The following is a 24909-nucleotide window of genomic DNA, read 5'->3' as shown; positions in this document are numbered from 1 at the left end:
GAATTTAATAAAATAAGCCATGAAACTTCTCACTAAGAAGGATACCTCTTAAGCTTACCGTTTTGAACACATAACTATAATTTTGCAATAGCCAACACCAACAACCAGACAGTACAATAAGGATAACACCACTTCTCTCCCACCTTCCCTTTGAAGCTGGTATGCTGTGCAAAAAGACCAAAATACCTGTATTATCATAGATGGCAAAAAAGACAGAAGAAACCTGACTCTGTAGCTGATGAGAGAAGGCAGCTCCAGCAGCTGGTGTCTGCTGCCAGTGCTGTTTGGTGCTTCCTCAATAGGAAATGCACAACACAGTCTAAAATCACTAAGCTGCTTGTCTTTGAACTCTTTAGCAACAATTACAGGACTGTGCTTTAGGAAAGAGAGCCACACATTTGTGTTTGGTTCTGCCCTTCCTTGTACCCTATCAACAACTGGAATGTGGAATTTTCATTTGCAATGGCAGAACAGCTGGGGGGAATTTGCATAACCAAAGTCAATATGCAATGTTTGGGAAGACAGAAGTGACTTTTCTTTTAGGTGGAACGGTTTTCAGTCAGTCCCACTCTCATATGGAGCCTGTCACACTGAGTACCCAGGAGCAAGGAGGGGTGCCTGTGTGCATGGCCAAGTTGCTTGTCCATGGTCACTTCTGTGTGTTGTGGTAGGCTGACTGGGGCATTCTTAGTGTATCTGTTGGATTCCCTTGGATTAGGACAAGCAAACTTTTTTTCATAGACCTTTAGGAATCAACCTTTGCTGTGGTAGGGCCCTTTGGATCCAAAATTTCCTTCAGTAGCACTCATTGTTTTTGCTTCCTTTTCTCAGGTATTTTAGGCCATCCTTTGTAATAACAAAAAGATGAATATCACATGCCGTGTGCCGTAATGTTGTTGCTGTAGTGCAGGGTCTTCTGCTGATAAATTGTCTGAGCTGTTGTTTTATCAGAGCACAGTCCTCCTCTTGACAGGAACATATTCCCTAGTGTTTCACCATGCCAGCAGTGTCCTTGATTATCAGTACAGACCATGCCTTTAACTGTTTGAGGCACTGTATCTTCTGGTGTTTTCACATATGCATTTCTGCCCCTGCATTATTCATGCCAATATTTCTATTTCTTTTAATAATATCTTCATTTCAAATTATTTGAATGGCAATTTAAGTGTATGCAATCATCTAGATTATAAAATAGTGGAGAACAGAAGGCATGTAGCTATAAAATATTAGGAAGGAATATTTTTAGCATTTATTTACTGAGGACATGATAGGCCTAATGTATTGCATGTCACTGAACTTACCTAAAGATCATATAAATTCTACAGAAGTTATCACATATAATTGGGGTATTTTTTTTTTTTTTTACTCCTACATCATAAAAAACTAAACAAGTGATTAAAATGTATCTGTTTCAATGATTCATGTAATCCCAACACAAACCTTACAGAAACTGGGCAAACTGCAAGATAATTGTAGAGCCTTTAGCTATGTTTTATAACAAATGCAATGGGAGTTGGATGCAAAAGCTGCAGGCATGTATTTTATTTTCTTATACTCAAGTATTCCTATTATATTAGCAATTTTACCCTGTAGTGTCTTAAATGTAATATTTAGCTCTATATTCTTCATAAAACATTTTTTTTTGAAACAGCCTACTACAATGGAAGACTCAGGCTAAGCAGACAGTAGAGTAAAAATATAAGTCATTGGACCATATTTACCAAAGTAGTCTTTAACTTTGATACATTTTCTTTTTACATTTCCACTCTCTCTGTGAGTGCCAATCAACATTTACCTTTTATCTCTGTCCATGCTTTTTGTGTTTAGTGTAAGGCTTCTTTTTCCAAAACTGTTGCAAAGCAATTTGGTCTTTATATTCACAGACTTGGATAAATAATATCCGTCATATGTCTTCTAGAAGGAATAGAGAATATTGATAGCTAACAAAGAGACTTAGGAAAATGGAGCTATAATGTCATAAATATTGACATCCATCAGAGAGTAAATGTATAGCTTAATTCTTGTCAATTTTGGTGTAGTCTGCTACTGGCTGTCAGACCTGGTCTGCAGCAGAACTGCTTGAACAGAGGAGTCTTCTACAAACTCTCTTTAAATTGGAAGATTGACTTGTCATTTGGACTGACTTAGTATGCTGGGACTTTTCAGTGGTATTTTCCCACATCGGATGTAACATGCTGTTAAAACAGCATAGGAAATTAAGGCCCTATTTCAATACTGAAATTTTCTCCATTTTAAAAAATAAAAATTAAAACCATCAGCAGTCTGGTCTGCTGTGCCATTTTTTTCTGAGTAACCAGACTTTTTTTTTCCCCTTAAGAATACAAACAAGGTATTCTTCTTTGGAAAATTTTGTTGGATCTAAAGTTTTTGGGTTTTTTTTCATTTTCTACATGTACTTATTCTCAGAAATAGGAATGCATGCTGAATCCCTACCATCTCTTCTTTTATTTTGTTCTTAAACTAATAGCTGGTGCATCCATTCTATTGTTAAATAAGGTTGAAAAAGAAGTCTTTGTGACCACAGATGTGAACCATTTATGTACAGTTTGAATGCTTCTCAAATCTATGGAAATTCAAATAGTGTGCTTACCAAAGCATTGTTTCAGTATTTTTAAAATATTCTCAAATTATACAATTTTCTTCTAGAAGAAGTGAGAGATATTGAGTTATAAAGAAGATGTGTATGTGAATATGTCATGATATAGCTATATTATATACACTTCTAGTATTTTTTTTGAGATAGAGTGCAGAATTGTATGAATACACAGAATGCAAAACTCAGAAAATCAGATTTTCAGTGACTTCCAAGGGCATGAAGCTCAGAAATACTGACAAATAAAAGTAAAATGGAGAATTCAGTAGTATGATGTTTAAGCATGTCTGGGGACAGTGCTTAGAAAAACCGTCTGTGTTTCTCTACAGAAAATCAAAAGTAAGTGAATAAAAGTTATTCTCACTTTAAAAGTTTGGCTATACCTGCCTAGGGCCCCAACCTTACAAAATCACACTGATAACAACAAATCATGTTAGATCTCAAATTAGTTGGTTGTGAAATTTGCTTAAAAAATATTATTCCTCACATTACCTTCTGGGTTCTATTGGTAGTAAATGGGTTCCTAACAACCATGTGGATTTAAAAACTTTTCTGAGGATGATGTTAATGCTGCACTCTGCTCTTCCTGGTCAATTCTCTCCTCTATCAGACCAGTCCCTCAAGCCACTGAGATTTATGGAATGTATCTTTTTCCACCATGGGGTTGAATATATGTCTAAGCTTGGTCCATCTAGATAAGAGATAAAAGGATCGACAAAGGAAGGTTATGGATTTCAGAACTTGGGAAAAAAAAAAAACATTTTCAAAGTAATTTCCAGTAAAACTGAGGTCTTGCCTGTTTCTCCACTGAGAAATAATGGTATGGGGGGAGTTTCCACGAAAACAGTTTGGCTGGATTTCACAAAGTTAATGCCAGAGTGCTTGCTGGTGTGCCTAGAAAGTAACAAGTCCAGCAATGCCCTCATTCTATAATGCTCTAATAATCATCCTGCTGTAATTCCAGAGGTTAAAAGATATTTTTTTCAAGACACGATAAATGACTTTAAAAGAACTATCAGATTACTTGAAAGTTTTGGAAATCACATGTTTAGGTTCAGCTTTTTCCTTGCTTTTTAATCTGTACCTTGCAACTATCTAGCACCTTACACACATGTATGTTAGTATTTAATTCAATTTGTTTGACTAAATTGAACAGCGTTTATTTCTAAAGCAGAGTCAAATTCAATACCAGGCTGGAAAAACGTATTCAGAATTGGAATCAGCACATTAATGGAATTAAAAATATTTGATGAAAAATGAGGCTTTTTCAGCCTGTAGCCAGAAAATACTTTAAAGGCAGCAGAATATTCCTAACTTCTAAAATTAGTTGTACAGATTTGTCTCTAATAATGAGTTTGTTATTTTCATGTGTGATTGGTAATGATAAATCTCTAAAGCTTTGTTCAGTATCTCTGGTGATGTTTTGTATGAAATGCTCGGAGTGTTACTTTCAAAAATATGTTATGGTTGGGGATGTTGTGGCAAATGAAACTGTGATGAAGTTTATCTTTCATAAATAATATAGAGATCTAAGTCTACTAAAACAGTATTAGCAGTGGTTTCTTGAAAATTCAGCTGATTCACTCATATTTCCTTCTAGTAGTCCTTGGATTGAAATAGATATGAATCTTTGGATTAATATTTCTAGTAATCACATTTTGAGTAATCACAAGAGCATCACATGCTAGTTGAAAAATCTTTGGCTTATTATAGAATTTACAGCACATCAAATTGTTTCTAGTTTTCATTCCACCTACAGAAAATGAAGTAATTCAGAATATTGAACTTATTAAGGGAGTTCATTTACTTTCTAACCCAGACTGTTAACCTGAGTCCATGACTGTAATGCTAGGATCAGTATTTTCTTGTTTCATTGCCCTGTATTTTGGAGGGTGCTGCATCAGAATGCCTTCACATCTTTCAAAAATTATTTGTGATATGCTACTTACCAGCCCTACAACATAACTCATGATTCCAGGAATTTTACAAAACTGTTTTTCTACTTTTATCCTTACTCCTCGTTATTTTAGGTTATTGCATTATTACAGTTCTGAGAATAGCTGAGGTTAAATTATTGATTGATAATATGAATTTCCATTAAATGCTAAAAATAGCATTTAGTCTAAAGTTGTTCTGGAAGCTACTTCTAAAGTGTATACATTATTCATTGACAGTAAATACTTGCACTTCATGTGTGAGTTTAGATAAATATTTCTTACTAACTCTGCTGTTTGCTTTTCTATTTACAGAGTACGATGGCCTATCTCAGCTACTTTGTGCTACTTTTGTTTTCTGCTAGGCTATTTGAAGTGTTTCATAGACCACAATTCTAAAGAATACATTATTTTGTACACAAATCCCCCTATTTGTGTATCAATACAGTATTGATATAGAGCCCAGCCATTCTTCTCAAATTTATGCAAGAAGAAAATCCATGTACTTGAAAATTTTGAAATGAGCAGCAAGAAATGTGGCTAAACAGCTCTAAACCAGAATGTGAGGCTACATGTAGGTGTTGGGTTTGCTTATTGAACTACGTCAAGTTTTGGTCTACCTTGTAGTGTGGGAAATAGTCATTAACCTGCAACAGTCTTTGTAAAATATTGGTGGAACTAGTCTGATGAGTGCATTTTCTGCTAACCTGTACCTGCAGGACCACTTGAGCTCAAGCTGAGATCCTTTAGCCTTGACAAATGAACTAGATAAGGAATCATTCCTGGAGTACATCTTGTGAAACTTGTCTGAAGAGATTCATTTGTGTCATTGCAATTTCTAGAACAAAAAGCCATGCAGGACTAAGTACAATGCCACGAGAGGTATTTGCAGTGTTGTAAGCGTCAGCACAGATCCTTGAAACAAGACCCTCAGCTCCAGAGCTGGGAGAGTGAGAACAGAGCCGTTGGCATGAGGGAGCTCACAGACAGGATGAACTGGGTTTATATAAGCTCATCCATATGCAAACAGTCCAGTGAGTTGCCAGAGCTGTGCCAGCATGCCACCCACTCAAGTAACGTCTTTATTATTCATTGAAAGATGCTGCAGTTTTCTTGTGGTGCTGCAGAGCCTGTGTTAGTAAGGGATAAATATTACAGAAGGTGGTTATAGAGTTTGTATGTAATAAGGCAAGTTCCTGTTGAGAGCCTGACTTATTGTCAGGAAGCAGAGATGGATAGTTGTTCCCTAAAAAGCAAGGAGATGTCTGCCCGTGGTGGGCAGAGCCAGGTGCTGGTGACACGCTCCACTGACCACTGAAGTTAAGTTAGTATTACCTGAAATACCAAATCCAACCTAGTCTTAACTCAAAAGAAATATTGGGGTAGTTTAATATCAGATAAGTTATTTTATTTTTAAATAAACTTTTTTTTTGCCTGTTTTAAAATATTTGAAAGGGGAAGTGGAAGAAAAAGATTAGAAAAGGAAAAAGACTGATGCGAAACAAAACAATAAATTGTAGTAGGTGGAGGTGAAGGATAATGAAAGAGCAAATTACCATAACTTACAAGAACAAGAAGTGAGATAAACAGAGAGCATAGAAAATTAATTATAAAAGAAGAGAAGCTGATCTCCTGATCAGCTGTTCAAAGGAGAAGTTCACTCTGAAATCCGGTGCACTGGGGCAAGGAAGCTCTGAATCCAGCTAGGCAAAAGCAACCAGAAAAAAAAGTGCCACACTGCCTCAGGTTGAATCTGATTTATAAAATAACCTCAGGAGAAGTCTTTAATCTTCCATCCTGTATCATTTCATGATTCAGGATTTCAAAAATATGTGTCAGTACATTCTTCTTATTTCCACGGCTCTTCACAGGACCTTGCAGCAGTTACCAAATCTATGAAATCAAGGCTATAGTTTATTTAATAGCTGTATGTAACTTCTTGAGATATCTCTGTGCAGGTATCTTTTTTTAAGCATTTTCTTCAAATAATTCTCTGTTACCCAGCTCTATGTTACCTAGTTCTGCTTGTTTGCTAGTCCAGAGTTGCTTAGCACAGAGCTGCAAAAAGACTTGCTCAAATTTGAAATTACATAAATTTGGTTTTGTGGTGCCAGGAATTATAGGATAAAGGGTTGAGCTTCCTTAGTATTTTTAGCAAGACTATGCAGTATACATTTTTATATATATATGCATTCAGTGTACTATCTTTTAACAGTAGTCTAAAATTTTTACTGAATTAAGTAAAATATTTTGATTGGTCATGGTGTCATGTAAATTTTCAAGGGGATTTTTTTTTCCTTACTAGACGAAAGCAGTGAAAATGATTACTCATAGGTGGTGAGTGTAGTGTTACTATTATCCCATAAAACTTCCCAAGAAAAGGACAGAAACTGCTCTGAGACAATAACTCCTTTTTTCAGAAAATATTATTAACTTCCCTTGAAGTCAGAATAAGACACTTTCTTAGACCACGTTTCAACCACCAAACTGCCAGAAAAATACATGAAGGAAAATTAAGCATAAGGACACTTTCTCTTTCAGGAAGACATTTAGCTACAAATTTCTGCAAGCTGACAAATGCTAGGAAAGGATTGCTGGATGTCCATCTTATTCTTATGCTCTTCTGTGGTCATCTAATAGTAGCCACTGTGATTGAAGCTGATGAATAAGGAAGCTAGATGAGCTAGATGAAGCTGTGCTCTGATCCACTGCAGTTGATCCTGTGGTCTTGCAGTAAAACATCCATTTGTTCTTAACTAATTCCTTGTGATTCAGTAGGCTGCATGTGGTATTTCTGTTCTGTAAGCCAAGGATATACATCTGACTGAAGTCATGTGTGTTGCAATACTATATAATATATATATTTGATTATCCCAATGTCTTTAGAAAAAAAAAAAAAAATCTCAAAATCTATTAATTTGAAATAGAAAATCAAAATCTGGAAAGACTAGCTGTATTTCAAGGAGTCTTGCTGCATGGTAATATATGTTACCAAATACATAGAGAGGTAGGTAGGTGGATAGATAGATAGACAGACAAGATAGATAGACAGACAGACAGACAGATAGATAGATAGATAGATAGATAGATAGATAGATAGATAGATAGATAGATAGATAGATAGATAGATAGATAGATAGATAGATAGATAGATAGATAGATAGATAGATAGATAGATAGATAGATAGATATTTCTCTGCATTATGGTAATGACATTCTTGAATAGAAATGAGTCCTAGTCCAGTGGCTGTGCACTAGAAAACAGGTATTTTAATTTTCCAATAAGATCTGCTCCTCATTGACTGAACAGCATGCATTCTGAAGGAGGCTAAATTAAAGTTGTCAAAGCAATCAACTGAACATGAAAAATATTCTAACTTTGAAGTGTGTGTGATAAATGTATGTTTCATGATACAGTGGAGTGCTTTGACTGAGCTCTTCCTGGGTAAATAATACATCAACAGGCAGAAATGCAAACGTGTAGAAGAGCCGTTGTGTTTCACAAAGTACAGGTCACTGCTGACAAATCATCTGTCAAGTAAAATGAATTTTCCTTGTTGACTTTGAGGTTATAGTTTTTAAAGATACAGCACTTACACAGTGGTAATGTAGAGTTATAATCAATATTGGTATAAAAATCAGAAAAGAGCTGTGAGGATGATTTTTCCTAGTCACTGAGGGTTTTTCCATTAGCTTGATTAGCGGTGATCTGAGAGCTATTTTTGTGAGTTCTGAGCCACACATAAGCAATGGAATGTAACCTTTAGATCATAGATACTAGATAGTGTTACTTAAATTCAAGCTGTCCCTGTTGATTTTGTTTTCTTTCTGTATATGCCATGAAAAAATGTATCTAAAAGCACTTTCAGAAAAATATTCAGCATCACCAAATATTATCATCCACGGTGCCATCATCATCCAAAGAGCAAGGCTGCCAATAGAAGCTGAAAATTTTTATGCAGGGCATCCTTTTTTTTTCAGAGTTTTATGAAAAAGATAATTTAAAATCTCTAAACCTTTGGGGCTGCCTTGTACTATAACTGAAATGTGTGATACAAACCAGAATCCTGCATACCTTTCTTGGAACCTAGGATGCTTCTCCCATAATAAACTTTAATTGTAGTAGTCTGCTGGATGTTTGGTGTAGATTTTGTCATACAACATCCTGTTCCTAGCTATCCTTATCTCCTCTCAGGGATACATGCGTTACATTAGTTTATTCACTAGAACACCCTGCCATGCTAACTGCTGTCACAATTTAGGCAGATAAATTTTTTATCTGCCTGAAATCATAACTATAAAAATTATATCCTATTTAGCTTTCTACAAGGCTGAAAGCTTTCATTTAAAATAAAAAAAAAATGTTTTCAGTACTTACTCTAGCATCAATTTCTTTTCCAGCTTTGCTAAACTTACCTGCCAACTTACCTAAATGCTTGATTCTTTCATATTCTCTACTCAGAAATGTTTTGGTCGCTACTACTCACTACTAAAATCCTCCACTTTTTGTTTCCTTAGCACCAGAAGTGGTTAGGTTTAGCAATGTTTAACAGGTATTTATATACCAAAAAAGAATTGTTTAAAATAGTCTGTTCATTATGATTCTCCTCAGTCAAAAAACCCAAAGAAAAGTCAATAAAAATTCATATTGTTAACAGTAGAAAAAATAAAATTGAGAGGCCCTTAAATTACTTAGCATTTAGAGCAGGTCTGCCTTACAGCAGGTTTGAAATCATGTGCCCTCTGATATCACAGATTCAGTCCATTCCAGAGCCCACAATAAACATATTCTGAATCCCATTGGGAACAAGATGTCTTGTCGAAATTATCGTATAGCATACCAGATGGCATCTTTCTTGCAGACATCACTTCAGTGTGCTTCTTCTGTTGCCTTGGAGAAGAAAGAGCCAAGTACTGCTAGCTCTGTAAGAGACTTAAGCATCAGTTTTCCCATGTAGGAATGGGTGAATCTTTTTTGATTGTGGGATCACAGAAGGATTATCATGGAATTTTTGTTGTTTGGAATCACAGGAAAGCATGGTAGTGTGTAAGTGTGTTGAGGTGAGACCACCTCATGCAGCCTGCAGGGCGTTTTCAATGTCAGCACCAGCTTTAGGCATAGGCAAAGTGTAGGCACTGCCTGCAGCAGCACACTGGTGGGGCTGGCACTGTGTCATAGACTTTAGAAAATCAAGAGACAGCCTTTTAGTCTCAAAGCAGGAGCATCTGCTCTGGGTTCCCATTGCACTGCCTCAGAAAAACTGCCCAAGCAACCCCCTGAGGTAAAACACCTGAACTGGCTAAAGACCTGGAGATCTTAACGGGCTGCAAGTTCCCTAATCCAAACAGTCCTGGCTCTGTGCCTGCCTTGCCTTGCTATCACCTCTGGTGGAAGTGGGAGGGAAGAAAAGCCTTGTAGATAACAGGATCCTTTAGCAATGAAACAATAGTCAGGGGTGAGGACTAGGCAGCAAGCTGACTGTTTCTCCTTGCTTTCTTTCCCCTTGCTGAGCAACCTTATGTTGTGTTGATGGGTTCAGGCTCGTAGTTATACTGGCAGAGGACAGAGTTGGAGAGAGTGCACAGTGGGACCAGCAGTGCTATAATCATCCAGGGCTGGAGCCATGGAGACAGTTAGACACAGTACCAACAGCTACATGAGGAAATGTGTCTGGGGAGCCACTCAGCAACTGAATTTTGCCTACACTGTTGCTAGGCATTGAGCCAAGCACTCATCACTGGCAGCATAGCTTCCATGCTGTTTATAGTAAGGTAAGGAAGAAGCAGCTCGACCATGAAACTAGTATATTGATTATTGTGTGTGCCTTTTTGTGGGCAGCAAATTTTTGGTGTTGGGGAACACAATGTAGAGACATTTGTGTCTCTGCATTTATAGGAGATAAGGAGCCAGTCATGCATAATCTATTCAAAGGGATTATGCTTCCCTAGATCTCTTTCTGATATCAATTTTTCTGTTTACAGGAAAAAGTGGAAGACAGTAACAGGAATCCTTTTAAAAGAAGTGTATTAATTCTCAGTCAACTAAGAAAAAATCAGAAAGGATAGAATTCTTATCTTATTTAAGATACCTTTGTTCTCAATTTTCCCTCTAAAGATCTTGCCCAGCCTTTTGAATTTGCCTATTTGGGGGCAGTCCCCTATATCTCAGCTCAGCATAGCCTACCCTTCTTCATGCCTGGGCACTATTCTGAAGGGATTGTGATCTGTCTATATACAAAAAGTATTCATCCATAGTAGAGAAAACTTTTCAAAATAGGAATGATTTGCAGACCTGTGTGAACAAATGCATTTCTGTCTCCATCAGACTTAGACTTCCTGTCAGTTTGGCATTCCTACTTTCTCTGAGAAGGAATTAATCCTCCATTCATTTATTTGAAGTACATTTAGCAATGAGAAAACTCCTAAAAATTTCTTTGGCTACTGCACATTTACCAGTGCCCAATGAGTGTTCAGTATTCTTTTTAAAGACATAATGAACCTTTCACACTTTGTGTAGTAAATTCATCAAGTCAGTTAGAATACCTGGAATAACAGAATATCTTATAAGAGACCTTAAGCAACTTTTCAACTTCATGAAAGATATTCTGTGCTCAACTAAAATTATTCTACAAAATTATTATGGACTTTAGTTTGCATGACATGTTTCAAAAATCCAGGTAGCAATATCAAAGTGAAAGATCATCCAGTTTTAGTCCAAGGACTAGTAAGATTATAGTTGAAACTCTTAAAATATTGTTAATTCTATATATTTAGAATCTGTTCTGCAACTGCTCAGGGACCTTCTGTGTGGCACTGGAAGAGACATTGTATTATAATGTGTTGGTCAGACTGTAGGTTTGGTTTTCTATGAAACAATTATCTACCATAGTACTATCAGTCCCATATTATCCCCTTGATAAACATCTATAATTTCCTCATGCCTGGAATTACATTTCTCCTTTGAGATGGTCATTGCTTGAGATTCACAATGGATAAGAAAAACAAAAAAGTAATTAATTTGCTCAGTAAATGAAGCACCACTGACAGGATTCCTTCTAGAATTGTACCCTGAATATACCTATTTCCTGTCTTTTTTTACTAAGTCCTTTCATATGGTTATGAAAAACAAAAGTTTAGTAGACATTCCTTTCAGAACAAAGGAATAAAATATTCCCATCTCGAGAGAAACTGTCTCAAAGATGAAATGTAGATATAAAATACATCATGAGGTAGTTGGTTTCTTATGCAGAAAATGAATTTTCCGCTCATTTAAAATTCATAATCTTTTTTTTTCCAGTTATAGTTGATAAAATTTAAATCCTCTCTAAAAATCATGCAAATCTTATGTCTACTTGCTATCATTCACATTTTTGTAAGAAAGGATATAAACTTACAATTTTATCCTCTTAATTATTCATTTGAAATGGTGACCTTTTCAATTTGAATTATTATATGTCGGCATGAAGGTTTTCTTGTGTCTTAAATTTTACAGTTGAAGAAATCATGCAGATAATCTAATTACTTTGACTAAAATTGTTGTGCCTTTTATATCTTTTGCTGTACTACACGAGAGAAACTGTGAAATATATTCATTATTGATTCATTAAAGGGTTTTGCTATTATATAAGCAGAGAGGCAGACCACTGCCTATCTTACATTAAAAGGGGAAAGGGGAAGGCATAGTAAACCATGCCACGGGCTATGCTTTAAGTACTATGTTTCTTAATGTCTTGTGAAATGTTAAAATCTACAACAAATAGATATGTAAAGCATAACTGGTATGAAGATTCTATTCAGATTTAAGTGCTCTAGGTTGCTTTTGAATCTTGCTATTTTCTGCATTTGTTTTGACTGCTCTCATCATTCAAGATTGACGCTTGGATGGGTGTGTAGGAGGAAGCAGCAGCAGCAGGCTTACAGCTTGCAGACAAAAAAAAAATCTGCCTTATCTGATGGCTATTATTGAAAATGCGAGGTGTAGCCTAGGCTGGGTAATGAAGGGGAGCGAGCGAGGGGGAGCAAGAAGCATGGAGCTGCATACTGATGAGTGTAGGAGTACTTGATAAAAAGAATTCTTGCTGCTGGCAGTGCATTGCTCATTGTGGAGTATTCCAACAATCACATATAACGGAGAGCAGCTTAGCTGACAGCTTGATATGCCTTTTTTTTTTTTTCCTCTACTGTATGACGTACTGGTCTGTAGTAAAGATTAATAACCAAGAAATGTAGAGCTGCGATCAGATCTTACGTTCTATACTGCCCGGAAAACTATGTTTTACTTCTGACTTTTCTGTTTGCTGAAAACATTAATCTGTCAAGCTGGCGGGCTCGTTTGATACCAACTTTTCCAGGAACACGATGTGGCAATGCCACCTCTCAGCCCAGGACTACCGCTATTATCCAGTGGATGGTTATTCGTTGCTTAAACGCCTCCCTCTTCACCCTCCTACAGGACCCCGATGCCCTGTCCAGACAGTGGGACAATGGTTGGAAAATATTGGGCTACCTCAGTATGAAAACCACTTGCTGGCTAATGGATTTGACAATGTGCAATTCATGGTAAGAAATCTTCCGTGCATAGCTGTGTATATACACTGTAGCTGCCTTTTTTGTCTGTCTCGTATGTGCTCGTAAAAACCTTAGAGCTATTCTGCATTGCACTAAGATCTGTTTAGTGCTTCACTTTCCTATCTGCAGCTGAATTAATATATCAACTGCCTTTTTATAAACTTCCAGAATATACACATTATAAAAGAGTCTAGGCTGAAATCTGGTAAAATAAAAACTGAGTGTCAATGCTCTTTCTCTCCCTCATCAATCCCCCGATTAAAGAAGAAAAATGCACAGTTCTTTTAATCCATTGCAGAATTTTCATAGTATGAAAAAGCTGCAAACACCCCTTTCTGCAGTGCATCACATTCTTACTTTTATTTCATCATTAACTTGTAATGATATTTAAAGAACATGCAATGCCATTCTTGCCTGGAGAGGTATTTTAATAACAGAAAATTATTTAATGAAGTGTGCTCTTTCTGCAAGTAATTCTGGATGTCTCGGTTAAATATTTTTGCATCTTAGAAAATCAGGCTCTGGGATTCACTTGTTGAAACTTATGCCCTAAGAGAAAAAGTAATGCATTCCTATTAATTGTTCCATTCTTTTGTTTTAACTCTAGACATTTATCAGGAATGTTTAAAAGAAATGAAATTTTAGTTAGGTCAGGATTTACAATATCACCATGTGGTGTAAAGTAACAGACCTGCCATGCACAAACTTTCCATTGAAATGAATATTGACAGTAAAGAGAGAAGCCTTACTTCTAAAGCTGTTATATAATCACTTTTCTACCTGCTTCAGTATTCCTCCTACTTGACCCTCTTCCAAAATCTCGACTGCATTTCTTAAAAAGTATCAGGTCTTAAAACATATTTCAAAATATCTTTAAAATATATTTTAGGTATGCATGTATATCTTGGAACAATTCTAACTTTTCATAACTTCTATCTGCCATATAAGAAACAGAAATGAAATGGCATGACTATTATATCTGTAAAATCACCACATAAGTTGTGTCCTTCCTCTTTACATTAATTTGCCAACATTATTATATGCATTTGGACTACTGATCAAAAAATTAGGAGACATATCTCTGCCTTTTCCACATTACAATAGTGTAGACATTTCTTCCTGGTTTTATATGGCTACCATATAATCATTTGCTTAGATCAGTAAAAATCATTGTCATCTGCACCTTTAAATATTCTTTAAAACAAAGCTGTGCTGTCTGCCCAGCAATATAGGGAAGAAGAAAAAAAAAAAGTGTATCATGCTGCAGTTTCCCAAAATGTAACTACATATTCTTATATATGTTGTAGAATTAGTTACATAAGTAGGTGATCATTTGGTCTTAAAGAGGTTACAAAAGGAAACTGTTCACAAGAGGCTGTAGGTGGCATAACAAATGCAGAGGGGTGCACCTACCACAGGTAAATTATGAGCACCAGAGAAGTCAAATAACTGCCCTGGAGTGCTTTTCAGTCATACCCTGGCTCTGGAGGGGCCTGAACCATGGTCTCGGGGAATTTATATGATTTTCCTGCATCTCTTATTACTGTACTTATGTAAACATACAAATTACATACAAGATTTTGTTATGCAATATGCAAGTCAAACTTCTAACATATCAGGCAGATTAAGTTTTGTTTGCATGCTTCTCTGTAAGCCAGTGTTTTCTGGTAATTTTAAGCCTTTTCTGCTATATTACAGATGAAATACATAATTACTCTTAATATTAGCTGAGGTAGCATGCACTGAATGGAAGATTAGACTCATAATTCCGATAACAATAAAAGAGTTGTGAAATTGTGCTGTAATTTAAAAAAATTATAATTTCAGTAGTTCTATAATTTCCAATTTATTGATTTCACCATTCATCCTGCTTTTGCATATTTCAGTTTTTGTCTGTACCAGAAATCAAATATTTTCTAAATTTTATTGGAAATAAACCACTGATTTCTTTTTATATCGCTTATTTGAATACATCAGCATTATGTAAGGAAAACCTCTCTTGAAAAATTTAAACAAGTGTTTTAAAAGCTCTTTTTCATCCCAGCCAAAATATTAAAGGGAAAATTAAACTTAGAAAGTATATACGAAAATGACAAGAGAAACACCTACTATGCTAAGAGAAAAATTCAGATTATTCCAAACTTAGTATGTTGTATTCTTCCTTAATATGAGAGAGCAGCTTTGCCTTTATTACAGCAGTTTACATATTAAACTGGAGTTCAAGGTCCTATTAACTTAAATGTTTCAGATAGGTTAACTGCTTTACATTGAAGAAGTCTAATAGTTCAATGCAGTAAAAATCAGTTAAGACATATTTCTTATTCATTCTGTACTATATTCCTGCTTTTGTTTTTTCTGGAAGCACAGTCTGACCTGCATTTATTCATTCTGTTGCCTAAGCAACAACCATCACACTCCTATTAAGTATGATTTAGTAGTACAGGTCTTACTAGCTGTTCAGAACAGAAGAGGGAATATCATAATGTTATAATTAATGTCCATGGAATAGCATACATCTGAGAACAAATATATCCCATATATGCTATTCTCAACAGCAAAATTCTATTAATTAAATTAGCATTTTAATAAAAAGGTGATTTTCTGATAGAAAGATTTCATGGTTAATAATTCATTAGATCATGGAAATTAACTCCTTGTGTTTAGTCTCCCTTGGGCATTAGGAAAGTTACTCACTAGACTGTGGTTAGAATTAGGAAGATTTGTTTATCTTACCTGAAGTGTGTGGACTTTATAGGAAGAAGCAGCTGGATTCCTATTAACTTTACAGTATAAATAATTTTCAGTACTTTATCAATATATATGTTTTAAAAATGCATCGAAACATAGTATTAAAAAAATTAGTGTTTTTTTCATGAAATACTTTAATTCTACTTACAGCATGTTTGCGCACATACCAAGTGCAGCTCCTACCCACTGCTAGGATCGTGCAGGAATGACACCTCCATCATTTTTAGTAGGCCCCCAGGCAGATTCAGTCCCAAGTCTTGGTTCACATGTGCTTGAATATGTGTATGGATATGCAATCATAATTAACTTTGATAATTTGTTGTGTACCAGGCTGTAGTGTCCTTCAGATGTAGAAATTTGTAGTGACTTTGTGCAGATACTCTGTATTTGAAGATGCAGATGATACTGCAGTTTCTTAGAGTGAAGGCTGCTTCGCAGGAAAACCAATTCCAAAGTGCAAGAAAACAATTAAATCAGTCATAAATCACAGTATATGAATTAGATGTAAACAATAAAAAAACTTAGGCATCTTTTTGATGCATAGGTGCAATGGATATCCCTGGGACAAGCTATAATTTTATGCAGACTTGCAGGCCTACGTCACTTAGTATGCTGAGGAACAAAAAAGCTGACTTGCAGAGAAACAGATGTAAATATATAAATGTGCGAGGTCACTAAAAGCTCTCATGCAGTTTTCTACAACTGTGGAACTTCATCAAAGACTCCATTCTGGATTCACAGAGATAAAAGCAGTTCAATCAAATCATTGCCCAGTGGGGACTAGTTCTGATTACGGACTGTATATGAGGACTATCTATTTATAGGCTGTCCTAATAATTTAAAATATTCTGAAGTTTTATCGCTTATTATTGCAGTTCCATGAAGAAAATGTCTCTTAAAGAGATTGATAAAACACACTATGACAGAAACAGGGACCAGCATTCAAAGTGAGTTAACAGAAAAATATGAAGCATTTTATTATATCTTTGGCATTTTAAAATATTGTTCACTGTCAACAGTTAATATTTGCATTACACTCTAGACTTTCATAGCTGCTTTTAAAAGACAAGCATCTCTACCACTCCGAGTACATAAGTGGCTTGCATTGCCTGATGGTCTAAGTCTTGCATAAGTAGTTTGTTTTTTTTTTTTAATTCTCTCTTTTCCACTCTTGGGAAACTGAGACATAGGATCACTGCAGGGTGGAATGTAAAACTCTTACACATTTGATACAAAAGGCACTCATTCTCAAAATGCCTGCTGACATAATGTTAACAGATCAAGTCACTTGTTTAAATGTGGGTGTCTAGTACCAAGTGAAATACCATAAGGAATCCAGAAGATCTAGGCAAGGTTGACAGATATCACTGAGAACCAGAGACAACCAGGCCCTTCATGATTATCAGGTTCAGGTGGGATATCACTGAACTCCTCAGACATCTGTAGAGTCCTGTTGCTTTGGCAGCTGAAATGAATCTTAAATTATACAGAGTTTGTGACATCTGGAAACTGAACATAGATGTCTTGAGTTTTCACTTATTTGCATATGCATTTCTTTACCCTCTAATAATTTTCTGTATTTGTATTCATCCTGTGAACTTACCTGCAAAAGTATTTACCAGGTTTCTCACTGCTAAACATGGTCTACCTTCTCAATTCCCCTTAGCTAGTGCTTTGGATCTAGTTTTGAGTAAGGTTTTGGCTTTTCTTTCTCCCTTCCTCTCTGTCTTTTTTTTTTCTCTTGAATTTTTTCACTAGCTCTGGCGGTTGATTAGCTGAAGTTTACCTGAAGACTCTCTTCTCTCAGGTGTCATTCCTGGGAATTGCTCCTCTGGAATACACAGTAGTTCTTGGTTTTAATCTCTTTTGAGGATCTTATACTCTGTATCAAGGCTAGAGGACAGAAGCAATTTCCTTAGAGTGAAATGCACCTAAAAGAAAATATCTATGTACATTAACTCCAAGTTCTGTATTTGTGGAGACCACCTATATTTTCATCAAAAATATCTAGGGCAGAGAGTGATGATGTAGGCATTAGATGAATGCTGAAAAAGACTCTGTCAGTCTACCAACACCATTCTTAACTTAACCACGTGACTGGTGATGAAAAAAGGCCAATTTGAGACAAGGGTTCTAGTCTGTAGTGACTTTGGTGACTTCCAGAAGCCAACTCCTAACAAGCAAGTCAACCTCTGCAGCCTCCAGGCTGTCAGCTCTCCAGGCCCATAATGGCTACTGCTGGGACTCTTTGGGATACTCATGCCTCATCTGGACCCTAGGAAGGTTTAGAGGACATTGTCTGTGTGTACTTTACCCAGAAATTAAGAACTATTTAAGGCAGCCTTAAAACTGGCTGTTGATAAGCTGGTGATATACAGCAAGCCATACTTTTAGCAGCGTCCCACTGATGCTGGAATAGGCTGTGGTTTAAGATTTACCACACATCTAATAAAATCTTAGAATAGATTCCTGGAACCACAAGTCCCCTTGCTAGGGCCTCGCTCTCATACCCAGGACTTGCGTTTAGTTTCATGGCAGACCTACAAACTTAACACTAAAAATGTGGAGCTCCTCTCAGTATCAGTGTAGCACTGGTTTTATTGCTTGAGTAAAGTGACTGTCATTCTGGTGTCTTCTGAGTCTTCCTCTTCTTTACCCCAGGAACCTTGCACCTGTAGGTCTTCAAGCAGGCCACCTTTCCCCTTGGCTCAAAGAGAATGAGACAGATTTAAAGTTCAGATATAAACAATGACATGTCTATTTACACATCAGTAGATGTTTAGGACTCAGTTCAGTTGCCCTCATATTGAAATTGAGATGTCTGGAACATTTGTGTAGGCTTGGACTTTATGGTACAGGATCTATAAAATAGCAATACCTGTCTGGAGTTTCAATCAGATTCCAGGCAATGTACATTTGCAGCACCTCAGATGACTCCAAATTCATTTCTGTGGTTGACTAAGTGAAGCACCTAATCAGACATTAAAGCCATTGGAGCACAGAATGCAATTTACCTGGGTGGCTGAATAACTATTAGGGTTGTTATTTGAGGATAAATTAAAGTAAATTCATCTGATCAGCTGAACCACTGTCTAAGCTCTATTGATGGTTTTGTACTAGATCTCCTAAGCTATAATAGCTAGACACAAAATTTATGATCATTCAGTTTGGGCTAGAATCCATACAAAGTTCATGGAAACAGAAGACAATTTTTATTTGTCTCCTCTCTTTTTCTCCTCTCTCAGAACATCTAGCCCTGAGGCTTCAAGATCTTTTTCATCCTAGTAGGAATTCTTACTATAGAAACTGCAAATTAGAGCTCAGGTGGGTGCCAGAGTTGAAGATTGTGCCTGTCATCCTGCAACAGCAGCGAGTCTAACAAATAATCCCATTCCACATGCTCCTGTTAATGCTTCTGTCATGGTATTCCTCAAGCTAGTCAAGAGACAGAAGGGATTATTAATGTACTACCCAGTATTGCATGTGTAAATAATAGCTTGCACTGTCATTCTCTCTTGAGGTGTCTGGCAAGTTGGCATCATCCTGTGTGAGTGCATGCTATGGAGAGGTAGTGCTCATTCCCCAGTGGGAAGGGAGTTTAGAGGAATCTGCTTCATGTTTTTATATCTATATATGTAATGTGTGTGTGCAAAAAACACCGCACTGCGAGCTGGGGACTGATCTTGCACTAGATAAAGGACTTTATGTAGGTTTTGGCAGTAATGATTGCTCAACAGGGAGACAAAGTTTTTGTGTATTTCACTTGAATGGTTGATTCATAAGGAACACACCTCCAAACAGACTGTTGGCTTCATTAAGACATCCTGGGTATGGTGGATCCCTTGAGAGTCAGAGAGAGTATGTTTTCATCTAAACCTGTCTAAGCAATTGTATCTTGAAGGTATAATCAGGGATGGGTCCATCTGCCTGTATGCTACATTCTGCTAAGTTAACCTTTAGGTTAAGGTTTCTCTGGTTGTTCTGGAATATTTGGCCATCTTCAATTAAATGTAGTTCCATGCAAGGTTGTACATACCAGGCAGAGAGACAGGAGTTTGGGCTGCACTCCTGGTCAACCTTCCAGGTGCCAGTATCTTGAGTGGAATGTCTTTGCACTCACCTCTGCCATTCAGGTTAGTGACGCTTGTTGCGTATTTGCTATTTTGCTAAGCTCAGTCTTAGAAGAAAGAGCTTGTCCAAGGTACACAGCAGTGTATTGGGCTCAATCATACTCTCCCTAGGAACAAAGGGCCAAATCCAGATCTTGAAAGCCATCACCTGTACAGTCACTACTACCAGTTACACCATTTCATGGTATAGATCTGTGAATACGATGCACGAGGACTGGAATTAGTCCCATCTGTTCTAACAATATGTTAAATGTTAATGTTAAACAGTGTGTTTAAGCTAAAAGCCTGCCTAGTGCAGAGGGTGGCCTCATTTTGGTGTACAAACACTGATGAGCTGTATTTTGAGACTACATATGTGAGGAATTGGCTATTGGCCCTAAATGCAATTTTATCATAAACTAGTCACAAGTATTTCATCTGAAAGCTAGTTTGATAAAGTGGATGAAAACTCTAATAACCAGAATGAAGCATGATGTTTTAGTAACTCATAAAAAACAGGTGTAATGCCAGTAAAACGTTCTTGCTATGTATTTATTTAAGGACTAAACCTTCCAGCTGATTGCGTTGACCAAAAGGGACAAAGGTAAATCTTCAAGAATTAGAAATGTTTGGGTATAGAGTGATGTGTAGGATGATGTTATTGATAACTGATGAAAGCTATGGAAAACTTGACAAGTTATAAACATTGTTTAAATAACAGAAAACTTAAAGATTAAGAAAGGCAAAAAATCTAAAAGGTTTTATGCTTCAGGGAAGAAAGCTGAAGATTCACAGGACAATCAGTTTTCAGTTGTAGTTACAGTTTAAAAGTAACATCCTGTATGTAATAGGAAGTTTAAACTTACTCGTGGTTGTTCCATACAGGAATACTTTTTAATAAAATTAAATTTAAAAAAATCAACAGAATGAAATTCTCAAAGCAACATAATATACGGTTGTGTGTGTTACTGGATTAGAACAACATGGTCCAACAAGAAGCAATTAAATGGAATCTGGAACAGCAGATAAATTTCAAGCAATGACAGACTTCCCTGACTAAGTTAAAGGACAGAGCAGTACAGAGTGGCTTGATTACAGATAATGGCATGGTGGGACTCTGAAAGAGTTTTCAGGGAAAGATTAATGACTACAAAGAGATAGCTGGAAATAAACATGATTCTTGGGCATGTTATCCTTTTGGAAGGAAGACCGGGTGATGTAAGAAAAGCTCGGGTAGTTATATGAACAAGTATTAATGCTGATCAAAAAATAGAAACAATATAAGATAAAGAAAGAATGAATTGTGAAGAGCAGATAAATAATCAAAAATACAAAAAGGAAAAAAGAAATAGGAGAGAAAATGCAATGTCCATAACTGTGTGAGTAGAATGCATTCAGAGAAATTTTTATCAATATGCTGTAGCTAAAAAGACTATTTTAAAAGCTACTACCACTGCTGGAATCAGATAAAATTCATTTTAGTTTTGCATTGAGAACAAAATACAATAATTAATCAAGTACAGTGTTGGTGAAGACCACTGAGAAACTGGAGGAAGACAAAGAGTGAGAATAGTCATATTGCAAACAGACAAAAGAGCACTTGGGTAATTGGAATATCTGAATCACCTAGGTTAGGTGATATTTGATAAAGAATTCTAAGAAACTGAAGAGAAAATACCAAATCATTTAGCAATCATATTTGAGAACTTCTGGAGAATGAATAAATTATTAGAGGACAACTAAAATATAGATGTAGTACTAATATGTATGTCAGATCACAGGATTCTTCCTCAGGATAGATTTCCAACCTCCTGGGCTGTTTGTCCTCAACCATTCACCATACAACCTTTGCCTAAATCAAGGAGGAAATATATGGTGGTGTTACCTGCAACAGGAAATTACTGTCATTAGCACTAACTCTGGTGGAGGGAAAATGGGGAAGTATAGGGAATGCTGCAATGGAATGTAATGGGAAGGAAATAAAGCTAAATGAAGTAACTCAGCAGCTGGGAGCTGAACTATTTAAAGGGAGCCAGTAAAGAAACAGATGTACTGTACAACACATTGTGCCCCACATTATTTTGTTGAGAAATTATTTTCTGTTAAAAGCCACTAAAATTTCGACAAGGGAGAAAAGCTTAATTTTGCTAGTAAAACTACAGCTATCTTTTAAAAGCTGTTTTAGAAAATGTACCAGAATGTCCATGCAAGCAAGCCATTCCTGGTACAATTTGCCTGACTGCTTCTAAATTTCCTGGGTATCTAAATTTACTGTCCTTCAGTTTGAAAATCTTTTGTTTTCTCACACGTTGTTGAACTTTTTGCCTTGTTTATGGTATCAACACCCCAGCATCTGTTTTAACCTTGGCATGACACCCATGTAGCCTTTATCACCATGCTGTCCTTTCTGTCTGTTCACACACACACACTCACATTTGTGCACACACATATTACACAAAAAGGTTAATTCATTACAATGAAATATTCCACATGCTTAGAAATAAAGAACTGGAGAGTTACAGTACCTAGGTGACCTCAGTTTACCCCTCTCATTCACAAGCTTTATGATAGAGTCTTCAATCACAGGTTTCTTTACTAATTTTTCCCCTCAAAATTCCTTTCTCATTAAGTGTACTGAGATTTGAGTATGCACATATTTCAAAGAACTATCAGTTAAAATAAAACCTTTTGTTATTTTTCTAATGCTACGTTGCTTGAATTTTATGACTTAGCCCAGCAGTCATTTAAAACAATAATAAGACCCCCTAAACTTCCTTCTTTTCTCATTCAGAAGGATGTACATTTGCATAGTGCTGCTAATCTGGAACATTAGAAAAAAACACCTATATATCTGAGCATGCATTTGCATTTTAGAAACTGGGTTATAAAGAGTTAGAAAACATAAAATTATAGTACTTCAGGTTAAAACTTTAGACATTTGAAAATAAGTATATGCAGTTAGAAACATAGAATTTTTTCAGAAGCTGAGAACTGTGCATCAGAAGTCACCTCCAAAAACTTTGCCTGTGCTTCACATGGGTCAAAGCACAAGCTCAGTTACAAGCAACTTTGCAGGGGACAAAATATAGATTCTTAAATCTGCTGAAAGTAAAGGCCCAGTGCAGATAAAGCAAGCTGCTGTGTCTAAACTATGATTTTATTCCACATTTGCATAATTGGTTGAATTAACAGAAAGCTTTTGTTCATTTTAAGTACAAGGTCACACATGAAATTCACACCAGTTCTCTGGTCTTCTTCTTAGCCCAATCCAGATTGAAATATATTTTCGCAAAACAGGAAATACTAAGTTACTTTGATCCCCAAATGATTTATTTCTGTAGTCTTTAAAACTCTATATTAAACACTTCAAGCATTTCATTCACTGTGGAACATGTTCTATTCTGTATCTTTTCCATTATACCTCGATTATTGTGCATGTGGGATATAATCTCCAAACAGCAATACACTGTATTTACTTTAGAGTGGCTACTACTGATGAAACTGAAGGCACATGCACTTGTTGCAAATGCAGCCCTTAACTTAACTGAAATCTCATATTTCAGATGTTTATTTCTCTTATCTTATGCAGTATTTTATTAAATTATTGGAAACTGAATGCTTTAATAACACTATTGATGGGAACATCAATGGATTAAATTTGCAAGATGTACCATACCTGCTCTTGATTTGTGTTGAAAGTCTTTGATTAGGTAATAATTGTTTGAATTTTTTTTTGGTCCAAAGTCTAAACCTAGGTGGAAGTTTTGACATATAAAAGCCAAAGTATTTGTTCAGGTGACAGAAGTGGGGAGTTAAGTTCCTGTAAATAGAAGTGAATAAACATTAAAAACTAGAATACCATTAATAAAAATACACTGGATAAATACTTATCAAATTACCTTCCAATATAAATCTCAAATGGCATTTTTGTCTGAATGCCTACTTAGCAGCCAAGAATTAGCAAAGAGTGGCCCCTCTGCGCACTATCCCCCTTTGCAGTCACAAAGAAGGGGAAAAAACCTGTATATTATTCACTGCTATCTTACAGCCTACACTAAGAAAACCTGTTATTTGTTGCAGCTGATTACAGCTCTTCAATCTCTGAAATTATTGATAACTTCTGTTCTTCAGAACTATTCAGAACTATTTCCCAGCTTTTTCACTTTTTGAGGTTTGTTCTCTCCAAACAGCTCCCCTTTTAATCAGGTAGAAAGGCCACTTCTTGAAGTAAGTTAAGATGGCATTTGAAAAGAAATATCAGTTCTTAGCTGCTATGCTGCATCAAGATAAAAGATTGCACAACTGAGTTGGTTTTTAGCCTTGATCCATTTTTAAATATAGTATGAATATTATAGCCCTGTTAGCTTCTCTGAACTCCCTAGGCATTCCTCTTGTTGCCAGAAAGGAATTACAAATTGTCAATGCAAGTTATTTTTTTTTTTTTGTTTTGCATCTCCCTTGGAATTTGGAAGTGTGTCTGTTCTGTCCATGAGCTTTTTATTTCCTGACATTCTGATTTTTAAGTAGTTTTTTTATTGCCTATAAAAATAGTAGATCTTCGCTTTCTGCTCAGAAAAATAACTTTATGTAGCAAGAGTGGAATATTGTATCAAAGAACCAACCTACCAACAAATCCATGACTCTCAGTAATATCAAGCTTTTTTGTCAGAAAATTCTGCTCTCGCTGCTTGTATGGTTGATTTCCCTCTATCTCCTAACTCTGCTTCAAATATATGTTTGTTTAAAAAGCATTCTGATTTTCCTCATTCTTCAAAAGAAGAAATGGAGACTCAGGGGAAAAGAGAATAAAGAAAAAACTTGCTAGGACATGCAGATGCAGCCTGGTCCATGGAGAATACATAGGACAATATATCTAAGGGTCTTCTCTGGGGTCAGCTTTTGATTTGAATTATGAATTTGGAGAAAATGCCTCTCT

General features: G+C 36.1%; 1 protein-coding gene across 3 annotated transcripts in view; it reads left to right on the top strand.

Moving 5' to 3' along the window:
- Positions 1 to 24909, top strand: part of ANKS1B (ankyrin repeat and sterile alpha motif domain containing 1B) — a 410803-nt gene that overhangs the window by 206775 nt on the left and 179119 nt on the right. Inside the window, exon 16 of one of the 3 annotated variants that reach the window (XM_050969884.1) lies at positions 13001 to 13107. In XM_050969884.1, the coding sequence (XP_050825841.1) occupies positions 13001 to 13107 (107 nt within the window). Of the gene's footprint in view, positions 1 to 12687; positions 13108 to 24909 lie in introns of those variants that run through there. The other 2 variants (XM_050969881.1, XM_050969880.1) reach the window with 2 other exon arrangements.

The sequence above is a fragment of the Serinus canaria genome, chromosome 1A, assembly GCF_022539315.1.
Source record: "Serinus canaria isolate serCan28SL12 chromosome 1A, serCan2020, whole genome shotgun sequence".
NCBI lineage: Eukaryota > Metazoa > Chordata > Aves > Passeriformes > Fringillidae > Serinus > Serinus canaria.
This window is presented reverse-complemented; position numbering and strand designations above follow the sequence as displayed.